The 19188-nt window shown below is 44.8% G+C and overlaps 2 protein-coding genes across 5 annotated transcripts in view; both read right to left on the bottom strand.

Moving 5' to 3' along the window:
- Nucleotides 1-4487, bottom strand: part of LOC145509644 (uncharacterized) — a 340359-nt gene extending 335872 nt beyond the window's left edge. For both annotated transcript variants that reach the window (XM_081498865.1, XM_081498864.1), the window contains exon 1: nucleotides 4385-4487. The gene's annotated coding sequence lies outside the window, so the exon portion shown is untranslated. The remainder of the gene's footprint in view (nucleotides 1-4384) is intronic.
- A 6091-nt stretch (nucleotides 4488-10578) lies between these two features.
- Nucleotides 10579-19188, bottom strand: part of RGMB (repulsive guidance molecule BMP co-receptor b) — a 29867-nt gene continuing 21257 nt past the window's right edge. For all 3 annotated transcript variants that reach the window (XM_081498856.1, XM_081498858.1, XM_081498859.1), the window contains one exon: nucleotides 10579-14061. In XM_081498856.1, coding sequence (XP_081354982.1) covers nucleotides 13393-14061 — 669 coding nt within the window. In that variant the 3' untranslated portion in view covers nucleotides 10579-13392. The remainder of the gene's footprint in view (nucleotides 14062-19188) is intronic.

The raw sequence follows: 19188 nt of genomic DNA, 5'->3' as shown, positions 1-19188 counted from the left end.
CTTGCCAGATAGATATGATGATTTACTGAATTTGAAAGTTTTAATGCTTGGTTACAGTGATTTGAAATGAAACATTGCTCAAAACAATGGCTTTTCTCTCCGTGGCAGATGATGCTTTCTATAACTCTGATCCCACGTTATCTTCTGCAATGTGGTCGTGATGTCCCTCATCCAGAGAGGGTTTAATTCTCTATGTTCCTAAGTTTGGGTAGGTCCTGTGACTGCTTTGACTTATGAAAAACAGCACAAGTAACGCTGTGTTAGTAGTTCCTGGTGCAGCCCTTAATTGTTCTTGACTTATCTTAGCTGCTTTTGCATTATGTTCACTGTCTCTGTGTTCCCTCTTAGAGCCGCCATCAGTTCAGTTCAGTTCAGTCGCTCAGTTGTGTCCGACTCTTTGCAACCCCATGGACTGCAGCACGCCAGGCCTCCCCGTCCATCACCAACTCATGGAGTCCACCCAAACTCATGTCCATTGAGTCGGTGATGCCATCCAACCATCTCATCCTCTGTTGTCCCCTTCTCCTCCTGCCTTCAATCTTTCCCAGCATCAGGGTCTTTTCAAATGAGTCAGTTCTTCCCATCAGGTGGCCAAAGTACTGGAGTTTCAGCTTCAGCATCAGTCCTTCCAATGAACACTCAGGCTATGCATGAAAAGCCCAAGTCAAAGCCACGTGGAAAGCCGTGTGAAGGCGTTTTAGTGCCTGACCCAGCTCACCTCCCTCATCTTGGATGTCCAGCCCAACTGAGCTTTTTGATCACTGCCCCCTTATCATTTTTCCTAATTTGTTTTATCAAACAGCACTTTTTCTCAGGATAGCTTTTTATTTTTTAATTGTAGCAGAGTACCATGGCTTCCTTAATGACTTACTGGTAAAAAAAAAAATCCGCCTGCCGGGCAGGAGACACAGGTTTGATCCCTGGGTTGGGAAGATTCCCCTGGAGAAGGAAATGACGACCCACTCCATTATTCTTGCCTGGGAAATCCCATGGACAGAGTGGCCTGGCAGGCTACAGCCATGGGGTCTCAAAAGAGTCAGACATGACTCAGCGAGGTAAAACTTCATAGGCCAACTTGTTCATCTTCTGAAGCACTGGTGGTGCGATGTGTGGTGAGGCATTGTCTTGGAGAAGAATCGGGCCCACTCTGTTGACCAGGACCAGCTGCAGGCACTGCAGTTTTCAGTGCCTCTCACTCTCTCACTGATTTGCTGAACATACTTCTCAGATATAATGGGATTCAGAAAGCTGTAGTGGATCAGACTGGCAGCAGACCACCAAACAGTAACAATGACCTTTTTTTGGTGTAAGTTTGGCTTTGGGAAGTGTGTTGGAGCTTCTTCTTGGTGCAACCGTTGGGCTGGTCATCGCTGGTTGTCACATAAAATCCACTTTTTGTTGCACATCACAATCCAATCAAGAAATGGTTCATTGTTGCAAAATAATAAGAGAAGACACTTCAAAACGACCACTTTGGTTTTTTTTTTTTTGGTCAGCTCATGAAAGTGAAAAGTGAAAGTGAAGTCACTCAGTTGTGTCCAACTCTTTGTGACACTGTGGACTGCAGCCTACCAGGCTCCTCTCTCCATGGGATTCTCCAGGCAAGAATACTGGGGTGGGTTGCTATTTCCTTCTCCAGGGGATCTTCCCGACCCAGGGATCAAACCTGGGTCTCCCTCATTGCAGGCAGATGCTTTAACTTCTGAGCCACCAGGGAAGGTCAGTTCATGAGGCATCCACTTATTGAGCATTTTTCACCTCTCCAATTTGCTTCAAATGCAGAATGACCATAAAATGGATGACATTGAGTTCTTTGGCAACTTTCTCATGTAGTTTTAAGAGGATCAGCTTCAGTGATGGCTCTCAATTTTTTGTTATCAACTTCTGCTGGCTGACAGCTACGCTCCTCATCTTCAAGGCTCTTGTCTCCTTCACAAAACTTCTTGAATTGTAGCAGAGTACCATGAATCACCACTACACTATACATTTGTTAGCAGTTCCTGGGCCAAATGTGTTGATGATGTTGTAAGTTGTCTCTGCAACTTTACAACCCATTTTGAACTCGAATAAAAAAATCACTCGAATTTGCTTTTTGTCTAACATCATTTCTATAGTTTCTATAGTTTTAAAAAATAAAGTAATAATTCATTAGCAAAAAATATAAAGCAAGAAATGTGCATTAAAATGATGTATAAAATAACCACATTTCTTTAAGAATGTATTCCAACATCAAACAGCAAATTTCAACAATGCAAAACCAAAATTATTTTTGTACCAACCTAATACTTCAATGGCATTTTGCATTTAGTAGATACTCAGTATACATTTGTTAAATGAATAGCTCTTCCTTTTCATACTGTACTCAATCCAATTTTCCTACTCATTAAGATTCCTCTTCAATGACAGTGAGTTATTTTACAAATTGAATTCATAATCCTACCCTCGGACTGCCAAGGAATGTGCTTCTGATGAGTTGACAAGTTATGGCACTTTTTCATCAGGTGATTAGTAATGTTTAAACTTATATAAGGTTTTATCAATGTTATACACATACATATGTGTTTATATAGGTATTTACACATAAAACAGACTAAGCATTCTTTAATTTTTGACCCCACTGATTCAAATAAGGATGATAAACTTCATTTTTGTAATAATTAAGTAAAATGTTTGATAAATAAGATTATAGATGTATTATTTATGTTCTTAGAACAATATTCTCAAATATTTTAGGTGCCTCATTGTTAGCAAACAATTAAAATAGTAATTTGTACTAGTTTGTTGTTCTTGTTTAGTTGCTCAGTTGTGTCAGACTCTGAGACCCCCTGGACTGTTGCCCGCTAGGTTTCTCTGTCCATGGGGTTTTCCAGGCAAGAATAGTGGAATGGGTAGCCATTCCCTTCTCCAGGGGATCTTCCTGACCCAGGGATCGAACCCAGGTCTCCTGCATTGCAGGCAGGTTTTTTTACTGCTGAGCCACCTGAGAAGACAAATAATTTGTAGTATTTACTATTCATAAATGAAAGTGTTAGTTACTCAGTCGTGTCTGACTCTTTGCAGCTCCATGAACTATAGCCCACCAAGTTCCTCTGTCAATTGAATTCCCCAGGCAAGAATACTGAAGTACATTGCCATTCCCTTCTTCAGGGGATCTTCCAGACCCAGGATGGAACCCTAGTCTCCTGCATTGCAGGTGGATTCTTTACCATCTGGGCCACCTTCACTATTCATAAAAGAACGTTTGTTTAATAGACTAACCAGATGTTGTTAGCATTTCCCCTCAAGCAGGTACTATAACTGAATGGAAACCATACAGTTTACATACAGAGGGCTTCCCAGGTGGTGCTAGTGGTAAAGAACCCACCTGCCAATGCAGGAGATGTGAGACCCAGGTTCAATCCCTGGGTCAGGAAGATCCCCTGGAAGATGGCATGGCAACCCACTCCAGGATTCTTGCCTGGAGAATCCCATGGAAGGAGGAGCCTGAGGGGTACAGTCCATAGGATCGCAGGGTCGGACACGACTGATGCGACTTAGCACGCATGCACAAACCATACAGTAACAGTATAAGATTATTGGGCTCGTCTTACTGGCAAGCATGTGATTTCTGGTCCCAGTGAGCCTGGCTGCTAATAAGCTCCACCCCTCATGGCTTGGGGATCACATTCTAACAGCTCAACCTCTCTCCTCATTTTTCTCACATCTCATAGAGTTAGCAAGGTGCTTGCCTTGTGTGGGGTCATAACAAATGATCAACAACTATTAGACCTCTGGGACGCAGGATTAGTCCAGTTCTAGAATCAGCTCCTCCCCTTTCACACGGCCTCCATCTCAATATTCCTAACAGATGCGTCAGGAAGCGGTTACCATCTGCCTGAAGTCTTCCTGATTATAATAATCTTGTCTTACAGCTTGTTCTCAACTCGCCCATTCTTTGTCTCTTCTAATTCCAGTCCTAGCTCTCCTCCTGAGGGATCACTAAGTTGAATTTCAGCTTGTCTTCCCTCCTCCCTCCCTCCCTTCCTTCCATAGATACTCTATTAATATGTGCTGGGCACCATGGTCTTCTCTAGGGACAAAATAGTAAATAGGAAAAAAAAAAAAAAACAACCACCTGTCCTTATGGAGTTTACATCCTAGCAGGGGAAGCACAATAAACACATAAACATGAAATGCAGTATACTGTAAGACAGTGAAGAAACAAACCATGCAGAGTCTGGGAGTAGAGAATGAGGGAGGGGGGATCATTGTAGATGGGACAGTCATGTGCCCAGAATAAAGCGGGCTACACCGCTGATACCTAGAGCTCCCAAGTGCCAACCTGCAGAAGGCTGGGTTGCTGCGAAGGAGGTGTCTGCAGCCATCCTGGGTTATGCTTGCTTACCTGGCCTAAGCCAGGCCAAAGGGAACCCCCGGGAACATGAACTCTATGCAGGCGGATAACTCAGTTGTCCCACCAGGAGTTCCTATAAAGTAGAGGAACCAACCTGCAGAGTGAGAGAGAAGAAAGTGCATTTAGGGTCAGAAGCTGAGATGAGATCCCAACAGCTTCCCAGACTCTGTGTCCAGCCTTGTGGCCCAGGTGCCAGTCCTGCCCCAGACCCATTATGTGAAAGCTCAGTTGCTCAGTCGTGTTCGACTCTTTGTGACCCCGTGGACTGCAGCACGCCAGGCCTCCCTGTCCATCACCAACTCTCGCAGCTTTCTCAAACTCATGTGCATCGAGTCAGTGATGCCATCCAACCATCTCATCCTCTGTCGTCCCCTTCTCCTCCTGCCCTCAATCTTTCCCAGCATCAGGGTTTTTTCAAATGAGTCAGCTCTTCACATCAGGTGGACAAAGTATTGAAGTTTCAGCTTCAGCATCAGTCCTTCCAATGAATATTCAGGACTGATCTCCTTTAGGATGGACTGGTTGGATCTCCTTGAAGTCCAAGGGACTCTCAAGAGCCTTCTCCAACACCACAGATCAAAAGCATCAATTCCTCGATGCTCAGCTTTCTTTATGGTCCATATGATGTACTATAACTTAAAACAAGGCCCTCCTTTCTGCTTTTTTGCTTGGTAGTTTGAATTAGATTTTGTTGATGAAATCAGACTCTTGATTCCATCTTAGTCCCTCCAATGCCTGAGGGATATGTAACAAAACGTATAAGCAAATATATAACAGAAGGATGTGAAGGTTAATTTTATATGCCAATTTGATTGGGCTAAGGCATGCCCAGACATGATTTCTAGGTGTGTCTGTGAGCGTGATTCAGGAGACTGAGTAAAGGGATCATCTTTAGCAGTGTGGGCAGGCATCAGTCAACTGGGAGCCTGAAGGGAACAAAATGGTATAGGTAGGCGGATTCTCTCTTCTTGAGCTGGGATGTCCAGCTTCTCCTGCCCTTGAATGCTGGAGCTCTTGGTTCTCAGGCCTCCAGACTCTGGGACTTACACCAGAGGCCCCTGACAAGCATTTGGACTCAGGCTGAATTACAGTCAGGCTTTCCTGGTTCTCCAGCTTGCACACAGCAGATGGTGAGACTTCTCAGCCTCCACAACCACATAAGCCAGTTCCTATAACAAATCTCTTCATGTGTCTATTCTACTGGCTCTCTTTCTCTGGAGAACTCTAACTACACGGGGATATCCGATTTCTCCATGCTTTTCTTCAAAAATCCCTCAAGCACTTTGGTATCTCAAGTCTGTGTTTTATTCGCTGTCTACAAGTCTTCTCAATCATCCCTGCTTCACCCTTTGCTTCTTTTGTCACGTGTTTCATTTCTTTTTCCTATTTCTATTGTTTCTGCCGTAGTTTCCCACACCTTTCTCATTAACTTTTTTCCTGTGTTGTCTTTTCATTGAATGTCTTTCTGCACTTTCTCGCAATTCCTCTCCTCTTACTTCCTAACCTGTGAAAAAAAATCGTCACACCAGAAGGACTGGCTCAAAGTTCGCCAGCTGCCACCGTGGCCTCCCCTCTTTGCTCTCTCCATGTTCCACTATGAGCGATTCTGAGAAGATAGCCATGTGTTGTCAACGAGCCAGCCTAGTCTGCACAACTAGAAGAGATGCATGGGTTACAGTTAAGTTACTGAAGGTCCTGCTGCCCCGCCTTCTACATGCAACTGGACCTAGGACGACACTTCAGAATGTCCTTCTCTGAAGGTGGATGCTCTCTCCATTGGGACTCCTACTTGCTAAGGTATATATATATATATACAGGATAAGAAATCTCCAGCAGTTATTTCATTGGTGGCAGAGTTCTTCCTGTCCCCAGGTCACTCTTAAGCCCTGATCTTCTGTCCAGGGCAAATGGTTGCTTACAAGTCAGGATTACTCTCTCAGTAGAGTCCTTCAAGAATTGGCACTGAGATCTGGGTAAGGGGTGGGGGTTGCAGTAAGGAGGCAGGCAGGAGGCATCTGGTATGCAAAGCTTTTGTTTTTGGTCTCACCCATTCCCCTAGAGAGAGACTTTATTTTGGGGGGGCTCCAAAATCACTGCAGATGGTGACTGCAGCCATGAAATTAAAAGATGCTTGTTTCTTGGAAGAAAAGCCATGACCAACCTAGACAGCATATTAAAAAGCAGAGATTACTTTACCAACAAATGTCCGTCTAGTCAAAGCTGTGTTTTTTCCAGTGGTCATGTATGGATGTGAGAGTTGGACTATAAAGAAAGCTGAGCACCGAAGAATTGATGGTTTTGAACTATGGTGTTGCAAAAGGCTCTTGAGAGTCCTGTGGACTGCAAGGAGATCCAACCAGTCCATCCTAGAGGAAATTAGTCCTGAATATTCATTGGAAGGACTGATGTTGAAGCTGAAACTCCAATACTCTGGCCACCTGATGGGAAGAACTGACTCATTGGAAAAGACCCTGATGCTGGGAAAGATTGAGGGTGGGAGGAGAAGGGGATGATAGAAGATGAGATGGTTGGATGGCATCACCGACTCGATGGACATGAGTTTGAGTAAACTCCGGGAGTTGGTGATGGACAGGGAAGCCTGGTGTGCTGCAGTCCATGGGGTCGCGAAGAGTCGGATGCAACTGAGTGACTGAACTGAACTGAGTCTCCTCGAGAGTTCATTGCCCTCATGGATGTGTCTACTCTCAGGGATTGGGAGAAGTTCGACCCAGCTCTAAATACCCTAAATTCTGGAATGTTCACAGGCGTCTATATAAAAATTTACTTCTAGAAATAGCTCAAGAGTTTGTGAGTTCCTAAAAGTAAACATAAGATTACTAGGTGGCTCAGTGGTAAAGAATCTGCCTGCCAAGCAGGAGATATGGGTTTGATCCCTGCGTTGGGAAGATCCCCTGGAGAAGCCCGGTGGGCTACAGTCCATGGAGTCGCAAAACAGTCACACACAACTTAGTAACTAAACAACAAGAAAAGTAAACACACAGTTCTCCATCTTAGGTACCTTTTTGTGTAATGTATGTTGACAGGTGGGTCCTTACTATGTGCTGTGCTGAGAACTTTAGATGTGTGGTAACATATTTAACTCTCACAGTGAATGTTTGAGATGAGGATTTCTATTGGGATCTTCATTTTAAAGATGAGGCTGTGGCTTGGTGTGTCTGAGGCTGAACACCTAGTAAAGTGTGTGGAATTGTACTCAGAACTAGGTGACTCCACCATCCATAATCTTGACCACTGGGCTATGCTGCCTTCTCTAAGAAGAGGATATAAAACCCACACTGACACACAAATGCAGTCAGTATGCCCTCCACATTCGTCCTTCTGATTTGTGAGCTCCACCACTTCTGTTATCACCCTCCCATCCAGGCCCACAGATAAAACTTTCACGTCTTACCCAACCTCTAAAAATCATCCAAATTTCCATCTTGACAGGACACTGAGGATCTTATATTTTGTGCTACCCCAGGTTATTTCACCACTCTCTTCTTCCCAGGAAGGAAGATGAACATTCCCACGGTGACTCTGGCCCTGAATCTTTCCCTGAGAGTGAGCCAATCGATAGCTCTCCACGACTTCTCTGCACTGAGGGCCAACAAAGAGTTAATGGCACTGCTACTTGGCAGCTTCCAAAGAAGGTCTTGTGAGAAAATGAATTTATTGTCCCCTTCATTCTCCCCTTCAGTGATTCCTATCTTACTGCTTCCTGTTAGAAGCCTCTGGAAGCCCTTCATGCCATCCAATAGCATCCTTTCCCTTGGCAGGGCTACATTATTGGTCGAGTGATTCCAGGTTTTTAAAATGTCATTTAAGGTAGGTGCAATTCATACTTGGTTAATCTGCATGTGGTTTGGTCACCACTCCCCTGGTGGCTCAGACGATAAAGCGTCTGCCTACACTGCAGGAGACCAGGGTTTGATCCCTGGGTCGGGAAGATCCCCTGGAGAAGGAAATGGCAACCCACTCCAGTACTCTTGCCTGGAAAATCCCATGGACGGAGGAGCCTGGTAGGCTAGTCCATGGGGTTGCAGAGTCAACACAACTGAGCAACTTCACTTCACTTCTTTGGTCTATGTCCAATCTGGTAGCAGAATGTTTCCTCTTTTTTTTCTCCTCTCTTCTTTTGGAGTTGGAGTTTTCACTATTAAAATAAAAATGGTCCTGGAACTGTCTCCCATCAAGAACCTTAGTTATAAAACATTGCCTGGTTGCTCTCTTCTGGTTGGAGGCTTTTTATTTGTTTAAATATAGTTTTATTTATTATTTTTGGCTGTGCTCGGTTGTCCCTGCCATCCAGCCTTTCTCTAGTTGCGGAGAGTGGGGCTACTTTCTAGTTGGGGTGCTTGGACTTATTGCAGTGGCTTCTCTTGCAGCGGAGCATGGGCCCTAGGATGCAAGGGCTTCAGTAGTTGCAGTGCCGGCTTCCGGGGGTTGAGCTGCGGTTCCCGGGGTCTAGAGAACAAGGCTCAACAGTTGTGGTGCACCAGCTTAGCTGCTGTGTGGCACGTGGGATCTTCCTGGACCAGGGATCGAAATGATGTCTCCTGCAGTGGACGGCAGATTCTTTACCACTGAGCCACCAGGGAAGCCCTGGTTGGCATTTTGATGGACCTACTTTAGCACATTTTAGTTGACAAGGCTAGTTTGTTCAGCTGGTTTGAACATTTTAACGAGGCCAGCGGCCTCCTACAGATCCACCTCTGTAGGATCTGTTAGTGTATCCTCCTGGAGTCTGGATGCCCAGACTTTTTATAAACCCACACAACGCTTGCAAGGAAGAGGAGACACAAAGACAGCCCCCCTCCAAACACACAGCGCAGACTTCACATTTAGGGCCCAAGGGACTGCGTGTTCTATTACTGAGTTGATAGTGTTAAGCATCGTGCTTACTGGAGGTACTCGGGGGAAGAACAGTAAATTCAAAGGAAAATACCATTGAAATGAAAACGTGAATATGACTCGTCCAATTAAAAGACACGCTGAAAATGGATGGAGGCAGGAACAGTATGGTGACCTAGGGAGTGAAACAACAAAGAGCTGGGAACTGCTCCCTGCCTCTTGGATGCTGGATTACATTCTCTGTGGGGGAGACGTTCCTCGGTTCACATACAAATAGGTCACTGTTTGTGGGAACAGGCGAAAAACTGAGGCAAAAGGATCTTGGCCCAGAAAGGACGGCAGCAATCCCTGTGCTTTATTCCAGGTGATTACCGGCAACAGGATGCTGCTAAACTCTGTGGCTACTAAAATAGAGAAATTGAGATAACAGGATTCTTAGAATCTGTTAGTCACCATTTGCTCTTCAAGACAGTAACGGATTCTTTTTAAGGCTTTGGACAGCTGCTCAAATTTCAATCCCTGAAAAGCTGGAGGTCTGGATGTGTGAATACAGTGAAGAATGTTTTTCCTCTTAAGCATAGACTTCATGGTGACATAGATTATTTCTTAGTGTTCAGTATAGACATAAGCACTAGGAACTCAGTGGCTGTTAACACTGTCATCTTACTTTTTGTGGGTGGCTCAGTTGACATAATTTTCCTTTTTTGTTCTGAACTGCCACACATAAGGATTAACTTTCTCTTTTAAGAAATGACTACATATGTTTTCCCCAATCAGAATTTGCTCCATTTAGTATTCTAACTAGTGGCACTAACAGTGCTTTTCTGTGCCTTCCATTTGGGTTTAATTCTCTCTCAAGCTTTTCTACCCTTTGGCATGTTTCTTGAACAAAGACCAAATTGTGATCTTGTGATGTCTCTTTCTGGAACACCCAAGAAGCGAGAATTTACAAAAGTTTACAAAGCCAGAAAATCCTGCCCCAATATCCTCCCCACCAGGACTAAGTGTGTTGCAGCCATCCAAGCTGCCTTGAAAGAACCAAATGCAGGTCCCGTGCTTGCAGGGAACCAAAACTAACCCTAAAGAAAGACCTTTGGGATGATACCAGTGGACTAATCTCACAGATCCTGACTTATTTCCAATTGCTTAGAAATTAAAAATGGAAAAAACTATAGTACTGATATAGTTTAGAAAATAAGTGAGTTTGTGGACAGGTTGAACGACTCCTTGTCAGTAACCATAAAGGATTTTGTTCACACACCCCCTCACTCCCTTTTTTCTGCTATTTCTCCGCTCTTCCAGCAGGTGTCACTACAGTCACAGAACAAACATTCCACAGCAGGGTACATAACTTTATTTTTCTACCATAATAATTTAAAGTATTTACACACTGCACACTCACTGTTTTACACAGATACTTATTCATATACCTATGAACCACATCTAAATGTTTCTTCGCAAAGACTCGACACGCTGTGGAGGTTTCCGAGCGTAACAAAGAGAAGGGAAGGACAAAAAAAAGGTTTTGAGTCTTCAGACAGCCATGCGGTGCATCTGTGAAAACCAGTGTTCCCACAAGGGTAAGCTCCCCCAGAAGACGTCCCACCTAATGTGTGAGTATGACCCAAAACGATTCTGGTTAAGGGGGGGGATTTCAAAAACCAACAAGTGCAAGAAGCATTTTTTTTTTTTTCCAGACATTCTATGATAGAAACAGAAGAAAATAAACCAGGCCCTTCTCTAGAGAAATACCTGTTATTTCTGAAACAGTTATCCATGGGGAAGACTTCAGAGTCATAGAGAGACACTGACTGCAAAGGGAGAACAGCCAAATCCACTGGTACCGAGAGTCGTGATGCGACCTTTCCAGGTAAAGGATACGGCAAAACAAGCTGGTTTCCTTTTCCCAGCTATTAGTAGAGGTGGGTGTTTCGCTTTCGCTGAAAAGGACACAGGCATGTCACATCATGTACACACTAAACCCAGACATCGTAGAAAACTTCTACCGTTTTCCACTTTTAGACTATTTGCACAAAAATAGTGGTTAGAGGTACCCTATATATATTTCCTCCTGCATCCTACTCGGTTACGTAACAGAAGTACTAGCTAACTACAGCTTCTGACCTGGGCACGTGATTCCGTAAGGGAACAAAAGCAGTCACGGTTCAGAGCTGATGGAAGGCAGGCCCCCGTCCGGCTCTGATACAAGGATAAACAGGTTTGCGTTCAGCTCTCTGGCGCTGCGTCTTTGCCCAGGAAGAGGCAGGACGCCTTCGGGATTTTCCCAGACTGGCCAAGATCATTCTCTCGTACATCGTAAGATGGGCTCAAAAGAAGCTTTGCCACCTCTGGTGAGTCGACAGCTCCATGCTGTGACCGACAGGCCAGTTCATAGAGAAACAGAACTTTCACGAAGTGACATCCTCTTTGCCACCAGTCCGGTAGTGCCACACATCAAAAGGAAGAAATTAACCTGGCCAACTAAAACTACGCACAACCTTAACCCAAATCTCTCTGGCCTTTCAAGTTCACCAATGTCTGTTTGCATTTACGTAAATGCTTCAAGTACAAGCTCTACCACTAATTCTTGGAACGAGATATTTACATTTTAGGTATAGCAATAGAAACCTACCCATGCTGGAGTTCATGTTCTCAGCTACTGCTCTTGCCTTTGGGTGGTGGTTCAAGAGGTGCCAACAGTGAAGGAATGGAAGAGAGAAGGAGTTGCTCGTGTAGCTCAGTGAAATCACTATAAAGTTAAATGAGCAACTAATATTCATCTATGCATATTAAGAGGGAAAGTGATTAAATTGAGAGGCCACGTGGGGAGCAACACTGGCCAATGAGAATGTCTGACCAACCAGCACCCAATCAAGCTGCACACAGGGTCAGGCCAAGGAAAGCATTTCTGTTGTCAGCACCCCAGCCCATCCCATCACACACACAGACGCAACGTCGGAGACTGAGGAAGACCCCGGTGTCGGGGGCAAGGAAGAGGAAAGCTTTGTGATGGGATCTGGGTCTTCACATGAAAGAATCTAATACACCCGAGTGCCTGGGCTCCTGGGCTCCTACGCTGAGCCTGGGGAGGGCTCACTGGGTGTGCATACATCAGTATAAGTCCAGACAGCCAGAGAGGAGGCGGCTGAGAATGTGGGCTTGCACAGATCACAGGGGGAAGAGCAAGGCAAGATCGCTGCACTTAGGTGTTTGCCCTTCCTTTGTTCAATGTAGATGGAGTTTAAAAGAGCGAAAAGCGACAGTTTGAACAGGGAATGAGGGATGACAAAGTCCAAGAGGGCTCTAGCAAGATGCTTGGTATCTCCTTATGCCATTGCCATCTCGAGCCCCTCCTGACCTAGAAAAACAGCAGTTTCATACGGTTCAACCTACCTCGCTCTAAGTGCTCAGATGTAACAATCCTAGTTAATAAGAACTGTGCTAACATTCTCCCCACCCTCTGAAAACAAGTGGCAGGTGTCCAGGAGGGAGAGGGCTTCCTAGAATCAGCATTTAACAGCCAAAAGCACCTGTTGGGGTTGGGGTGGGGGCTAACAACCCTTCCGCGTGGAGTGAGGGCAGGAGAAGAGGCAAGGGCCTAGTTCCAAGGAACGAGGCAGTGGCACCAGGAGGGCAGCAGGTGAAAGCTGGGTGCGCGGGGATGGCCAAGGCTGGCAGGGCGCTGCCAGCAAGAGCTGCAAACGAGGTCCTCTTCCAAGGGCGCGCCGCATACGGTGTCTGTGCACGTGTACTATATATGTACTGACCAGGTACACACATAAATATTTAATATATAAAAAATAAAGTGCTTTCTAACAGGTCCCCAGGCAGGGACATTATAAAACATTTCACAAAACTGCAAAAAAAAAAAACCAACAAAAAACAAAAACAAAAAAACCAAACCAAAATCGGTAACGGTCCAAGAACACTACATCCAACGTTAAGTGGAAAACAGCCAAACGCGATATGTACAAATCAGGTGGGCATCCTGGGACACACGCATCCTGTCATATACATGGTATATACATATATACTCTTTTTACTCAATATATTATGACAATATATATTTTTAAAAAATTTTGTTATAGACAGGAGGAGAAACGGAACAGAAAAAAAAAAAACCCAAAAACGAAAAAGACAATCCCCTACAAAAACACAACAAGGATCAAGCATGTGAGTCCCAGATTGACAGACCAAAGGGGGCCTCCACCTGGAGCCCCACGGCCACTGCTCGGGAAAATATGCCAGCGTTCCTTTCTGGGGTGCAGCGCCTCCACGTCCTCCAGGGCGCTGTGTGCTGCCGCCGTGAAGTTGGCATCACCAGTGGTGAGCAGGTCAAAGACGCAGGACTGGAAGTAGATGTCCTTTACCGGCATCTGCTCGTGGCACCGTGCGCTGGCTGTCTCCAGCGTGTAGCCGGGCCAGGCCGGGGCAGCAGGGCTGCGGGACAGGCCGGGCCCCAAGATGGCGGACACCTGGCCCTGCCCGTCATCGATGCGCTCGCCCAGGGGACAGCCGGTCACGCACAGCTGCAGGTCCTGGCTCTCCTCGTAGGCCATGGCCAGCGCTTCGGGCATGCGGATGGCCAGCGTCAGGTAGCGGCCCAGCTGCCGCACGAACACTGTGGTCCCCATGTAGCGTGCGTGCATCTCCACTGAGCGGCCGCTCTCCCGTTCCACGATCCGCAGGCTCTTGGGGTCGCCGTCCCCGCCGCTGGTGCTGCCGTCTACGAAGGCGGCCGGCAGGTCATCGGTCACAGCCTGGTACACTTTCTGATCCGTACATTCCCGGTGCGCTTTGAAGATGATGGTGATCTGTGGGGGAAGGAAGGCGGACAAAGTTTTAACACAGATGGGAGGGAGATGGGGTGGGTGTGGGGACGACAGCATCCTTGGGCCGTGAGAGTTGCCCTCCATTCTGGAGGCTGAACGGGCTTGAGACAGAATCTCCCAACTCAGCCTGTATCTGCTTCTGCCTTGCAAGTGAATGGTGTCACTGTTAGGGACAAGTTTAAAGACCCTATGTATTCACTGGAAGGACTGATGCTGAGGCTGAATTTCCAATACTTTGGGCACCTGATGCGAAGAGCTGACTCACTGGAAAAGATCCTGATGGTGGGAATGATTGAAAGCAGGAGGAGAAGGGGACGACAGAAGATGAGATGGTTGGATGGCATCACCTACTCAATGGACTTGAGTTTGAGTAAACTCAAGGAGTTGGTGATGGACAGGGAGGCCTGGCATGCTGCAGTCCATAGGGTCACAAAGAGTCAGACATGACTGAGCAACTGAACTGAACTGATGTATTTGTTTTTTCTTGATGTGGACTTTTTTTAACTTTCTATTGGAGAACAGCTGATTAACAATGTTGCGATACTTTCCAGTGGACAGCAAAGGGACTCAACCATACATATACATGTATTCATTCTGATGTAACTTATATGCAGAGTACATCATGAGAAATGCTGGGCTGGATGAAGCACAAGCTGGAATCAAGATTGCCGGGAGAAATATCAATAACCTCAGATATGCAGATGACACCACCCTTATGGCAGAAAGTGAAGAGGAACTAAAGAGACTCTTGATGAAAGTGAGAGAGGAGAGTAAAAAAGTTGGCTTAACGCTCAACATTCAGAAAACTAACATCATGGCATCTGGTCCCATCACTTCATGGCAAATAGATGGGGAAACAGTGGAAACAGTGTCAGACTTTATTTTGGGGGGCTCGAAAATCACTGCAGATGGTGATTGCAGCCATGAAATTAAAAGACACTTACTCTTTGGAAGGAAAGTTATGACCAGTCTAGATAGCATATTAAAAAGCAGAGACATTATTTTGCCAACAAACGTCCGTCTAGTCAAGGCTATGGTTTTTCCAGTAGTCATGTATGGATGTGAGAGTTGGACTATAAAGAAAGCTGAGTGCTGAAGAATTGATGCTTTTGAACCATGGTGTTGGAGAAGACTCTTGAGAGTCCCTTGGACTGCAAGGAGATCCAACCAGTCCATCCTAAAGGAGGTCAGTCCTGGGTGTTCGTTGGAAGGACTGATGTTGAAGCTGAAACTCCAATACTCTGGCCACCTGATGTGAAGAACTGACTCATTGGAAAAGACCCTGATGCTGGGAAGGATGAGGGGCAGGAGGAGAAGGGGACGACAGAGGATGAGATGGCTGGATGGCATCACTGACTCAATGGACATGAGTTGGGTAAACTCTGGGAGTTGGTGTTGGACAGGGAGGCCCGGTGTGCTGTGATTCATGGGGTTGCAACGAGTTGGACACGACTGAGCGACTGAACTGAACTGATTCTGATGTGGATCATTTTTTAAAAGTCTTTATTGAATTTGTTACGATATTGTTTCAGTTTTATGCTTTTTTTTTTTTTTTTTTTGGCCATGAGGCCTGTGGGATCTTAGCCCCCTCACCAGAGATGGAACCTGCACCCCTCTACACTGGAAGGTGAAGACGTCTTAACCACTAGACAGGCAGGGAAGCCCCAAAGTCCTATGTATTCAGAACGAAAAATTGACACAGATCCAGAGAGTGTGTATCAGCAAAAAATTTTTATTTTCCTAAGACAGAAAAATGTTGTTGTTCGGAGATAGGCAAGTTTTATTGATAATTTGTATCTTGTCTCCTTACAAAGACAGATGAGTTGTGGTAGATAGCTCTGAGAAAAAAAGAGAGAAGATTCCTTTCTGAGTTAGGCAGATGCTCTAAGTGGTTTCATTAATAATAAACCTACCAGAACCGTGATTTCTAAAAAGTTTCTCCCTTGAACTCTAAAACAATATCCTATGACTCATCACTACGAACTGAGCTACACACACACACTCAGGCAAGAGACACAAAGCTGAGGAGGGAGCCAGTCCAGCAATAGCTACCAACCATGTGCCTCAGGAAAGAGTCTCTAAGTCTCTTAATCAAATGTTTCACATGACCTGCTAATCCTTGTGACAGCGAAATCACTTGGCAAGTGCGCTCCCGAGCACTGGCAGAGAATAAGTACCCTAAACCTAGTTACAGCAAATGTTTTCCCCAAACAGCACGCTGGCCCTTCAGCTTCTCAGAAATCTGTTCCCCAGTCAACTCTCGACTCTCCAAATTAAGCAGAAAACTCGTGGAGGGGAAAAAAAAAAAAATCTGATGATACAAAAGCTTCCCTTTAGTGACCTTACTTTCTTTCCTTAATTAGAACAGTACTTAAAAAAAAGAACTCTGAGCACCTTCACCTCCAACATCCTTGACATCTCTGCTACAGGGGATGGAAAGATGCTGAGACAGATAGGGGCTTCTGGTCACACAAGGTGGGAAAATGGTCCCCAAGAGGGGGGAAAAAAAAGACAACATTTTGAAATTTGAGTTATTGTCTGTAAGTGAGGTAATGGCTTATTATGCTTTCTTCTTGAAGAAAAGAAAAAAGTATCAGGTGACTTCAGTCAAGGTGGAAGGGAGACAGGCCAAACACTCTACAAATTACCCTGGATGGAGGCAAAGGGCCACCTCTTGCAAGGGGACTAATCAAAACAATAGACCCTTGTTAAAAAGGCCACGAGGGCCTCCCTCTCCGCCACCCTCAGGTTTATGTCTGAAGGCTTTCCCCCCCAGCTCCGCCAGCATTTGCTCATGCTCTTTAAATCCACATGTTCCCACTGGTGTTACTTGACTGGAATTTTCCAGCCATTTCATTTCACTTCAGCCAGTTGTAAAGCCAGATCCGAACCAGCTGTGCTGCAGCAACTGGGTAAATTCATATCCGTTGTTTGCAGCTGCAACCAAAAGCCAGACAATGCACTGTGAGAATGCCTGGTGTTCTCCCTACCTAATTACTCTGAGCCACAGTTTAATTTCATGACCAGGCTTCTCACATTTCAACACCTTCCTAACAACCTGAAGGAGGTGTACCAGAGATGATTTCAGGAAATTTGCTGTGCATCCAACCATATGACCTTCCAGAGTGAGTGGGATTTTTTGAGCTAGATATCTAATGGGACTATAAAATAGATTTATTTGGTGACTCTAAAGACAATTTGACAAGTGCTTTTTAGAGGCAAGCTGGGATCTCTTGGAGGTGAAAAGATTAATTCAAGTAAATTCTGCAGGTGAAAGGGCTCCAAGTTAATACAGATGGATACAATAAGAGTAACAGACTCTGCATACAGCCACTATCCTCCTTTCCAACCAGAACATCCACACTCAAAGAGTAAATGAATTCTTCCACAACAGCTAAGCCATTTGCCCTTCCAATCTAACAAACCTCAAATTTAAACCAACTTGGCCTTATTTGCAAGAATTAAGGACTTTTCAGTTTGCCTTAGGAAAAAACACAGAGGAATTAGTTTTGTTGGGACAACACAGCAGAGAGATCCAATTCCAAACAAGTTTCCAAAAAGGCAAGCAAGGGTCAATATTAAATGAATGGAATAGTTCCCTGTCTCACCAAGTCTCTGCTGTTTTCATTAAAAACACCAATTCCAACTCAGGAGTCATTTCAGACACCTCTCACATTACTGTCCTCTGCTCTACCTGGGACACCAACAGGCAACTCCCACACCACTGGAAGATCAGGTGAAACTTAAAGCTTGACCTCTGTACTACTGTCTACACTCACAAGCTATTCCAGTTTACCTAATGGATTTTTGTCTATCTGCCGAATTTCCTAGGAGTGATTTACTCTACAAGACAATGAAGTCGATGTTTCTCTAGTTGTTTCCCTTTTAGGTGAGATAATTTGCTCTCAGGGTCTATGTATAGGATCAGCCCTTGAATCAAGATGTTGAGGGTAATGAATTAACCTCAAAACTTGAGAGAGGTTTCCTGAGTGGTCCTCTGTAGTTTAAGCAGATACTGAAGAGGCACCTAGAGATATAAGCGATGAAAATGTAGAGAACACTAGATAACAGTACCTGACACGTTGTGTAAGGTATTTTCATCCCTTATACAATTGCAACCTGAGGTCTTAAAAAGCAAGCACTCAGCCAGGAAGGGCCAGAAATTCATTTTCCGATTCTATCTTCCTCTTCAGAAAAATTAAATAAAATTTATTCACCCTCAATAATTCTTACTTTAAAAACACTCAAATTTTAATTGAAATGTTTGGAGATTCCACATGTTTTCTATTTCCAACTAGCAGCTATCAGAAGGTCAGAATAGGACATTCAAAATTGTATTCTAAAGCTCTTAAACAGATAACTTAAAAATAGCTATGCTCTTTACTTTGCCCCCCTCTATGAACTGATCCATATGCTGCAATAACTCAATTTGGCACATCTGTTCTTTGCCACACCATTTATTATTGATGGATGGCATTTCTGTGCATTTAAAACATCAATGCCTTTTGTTAAACCTTCCCCACCCAGCTCCTCCCAACCCCCACTGCAGACAAACTACTCCAGTCTCCTCATTCATTTTTAATGTTTCACTCCCTGAGATCTTTACCACCTACAGGGTCTCTTAGGAGAAGCAAGACAGCAGCTACAAATCAACCTTTCCACATGTGAAAGGCAATAAGGATTTAAGGTTTGCTGTGAAATACCAACTCTGAGAGGCACCTGCCTCTCCTTTCCATGAGGAAAAAAAAAATAAAAAAATAAAAATGAACTAAATGAAAGGGTGGTTGCCCAGAGAACCAGGCACTCACTGCCTGACCAATGCACAGAGCTTCTCCAAGCTTGACAGCTTTGCACAGTGCTGTGCGGAGGTTTTCAAACAGCAGAATTCCCCACAGGCTGTGCCCTTAACTATTTGTGCTTATCATTCTTTGCAAGAAACGTTTATCAGTGTTTAAATCAGACCATTTGGCACTGCATGTGTGGGACCTTACTGGAATTCTCTTAATACCAGAACTGGACTTTTATCGACAAGGAGCTCCAGCTCTTGGGTTAAGAAGGGCGAGCAAACCAAACTGAAAATCACAGGAAATCAGCCTGGAACACAGGGAA

Source organism: Giraffa tippelskirchi, chromosome 6, assembly GCF_054371585.1.
Source record: "Giraffa tippelskirchi isolate mGirTip1 chromosome 6, T2T-mGirTip1v1.2.pri, whole genome shotgun sequence".
Lineage (NCBI taxonomy): Eukaryota > Metazoa > Chordata > Mammalia > Artiodactyla > Giraffidae > Giraffa > Giraffa tippelskirchi.
The sequence above is the reverse complement of the archived record's forward strand: the minus strand, read 5'-3'. Positions and strand labels throughout refer to the sequence as shown.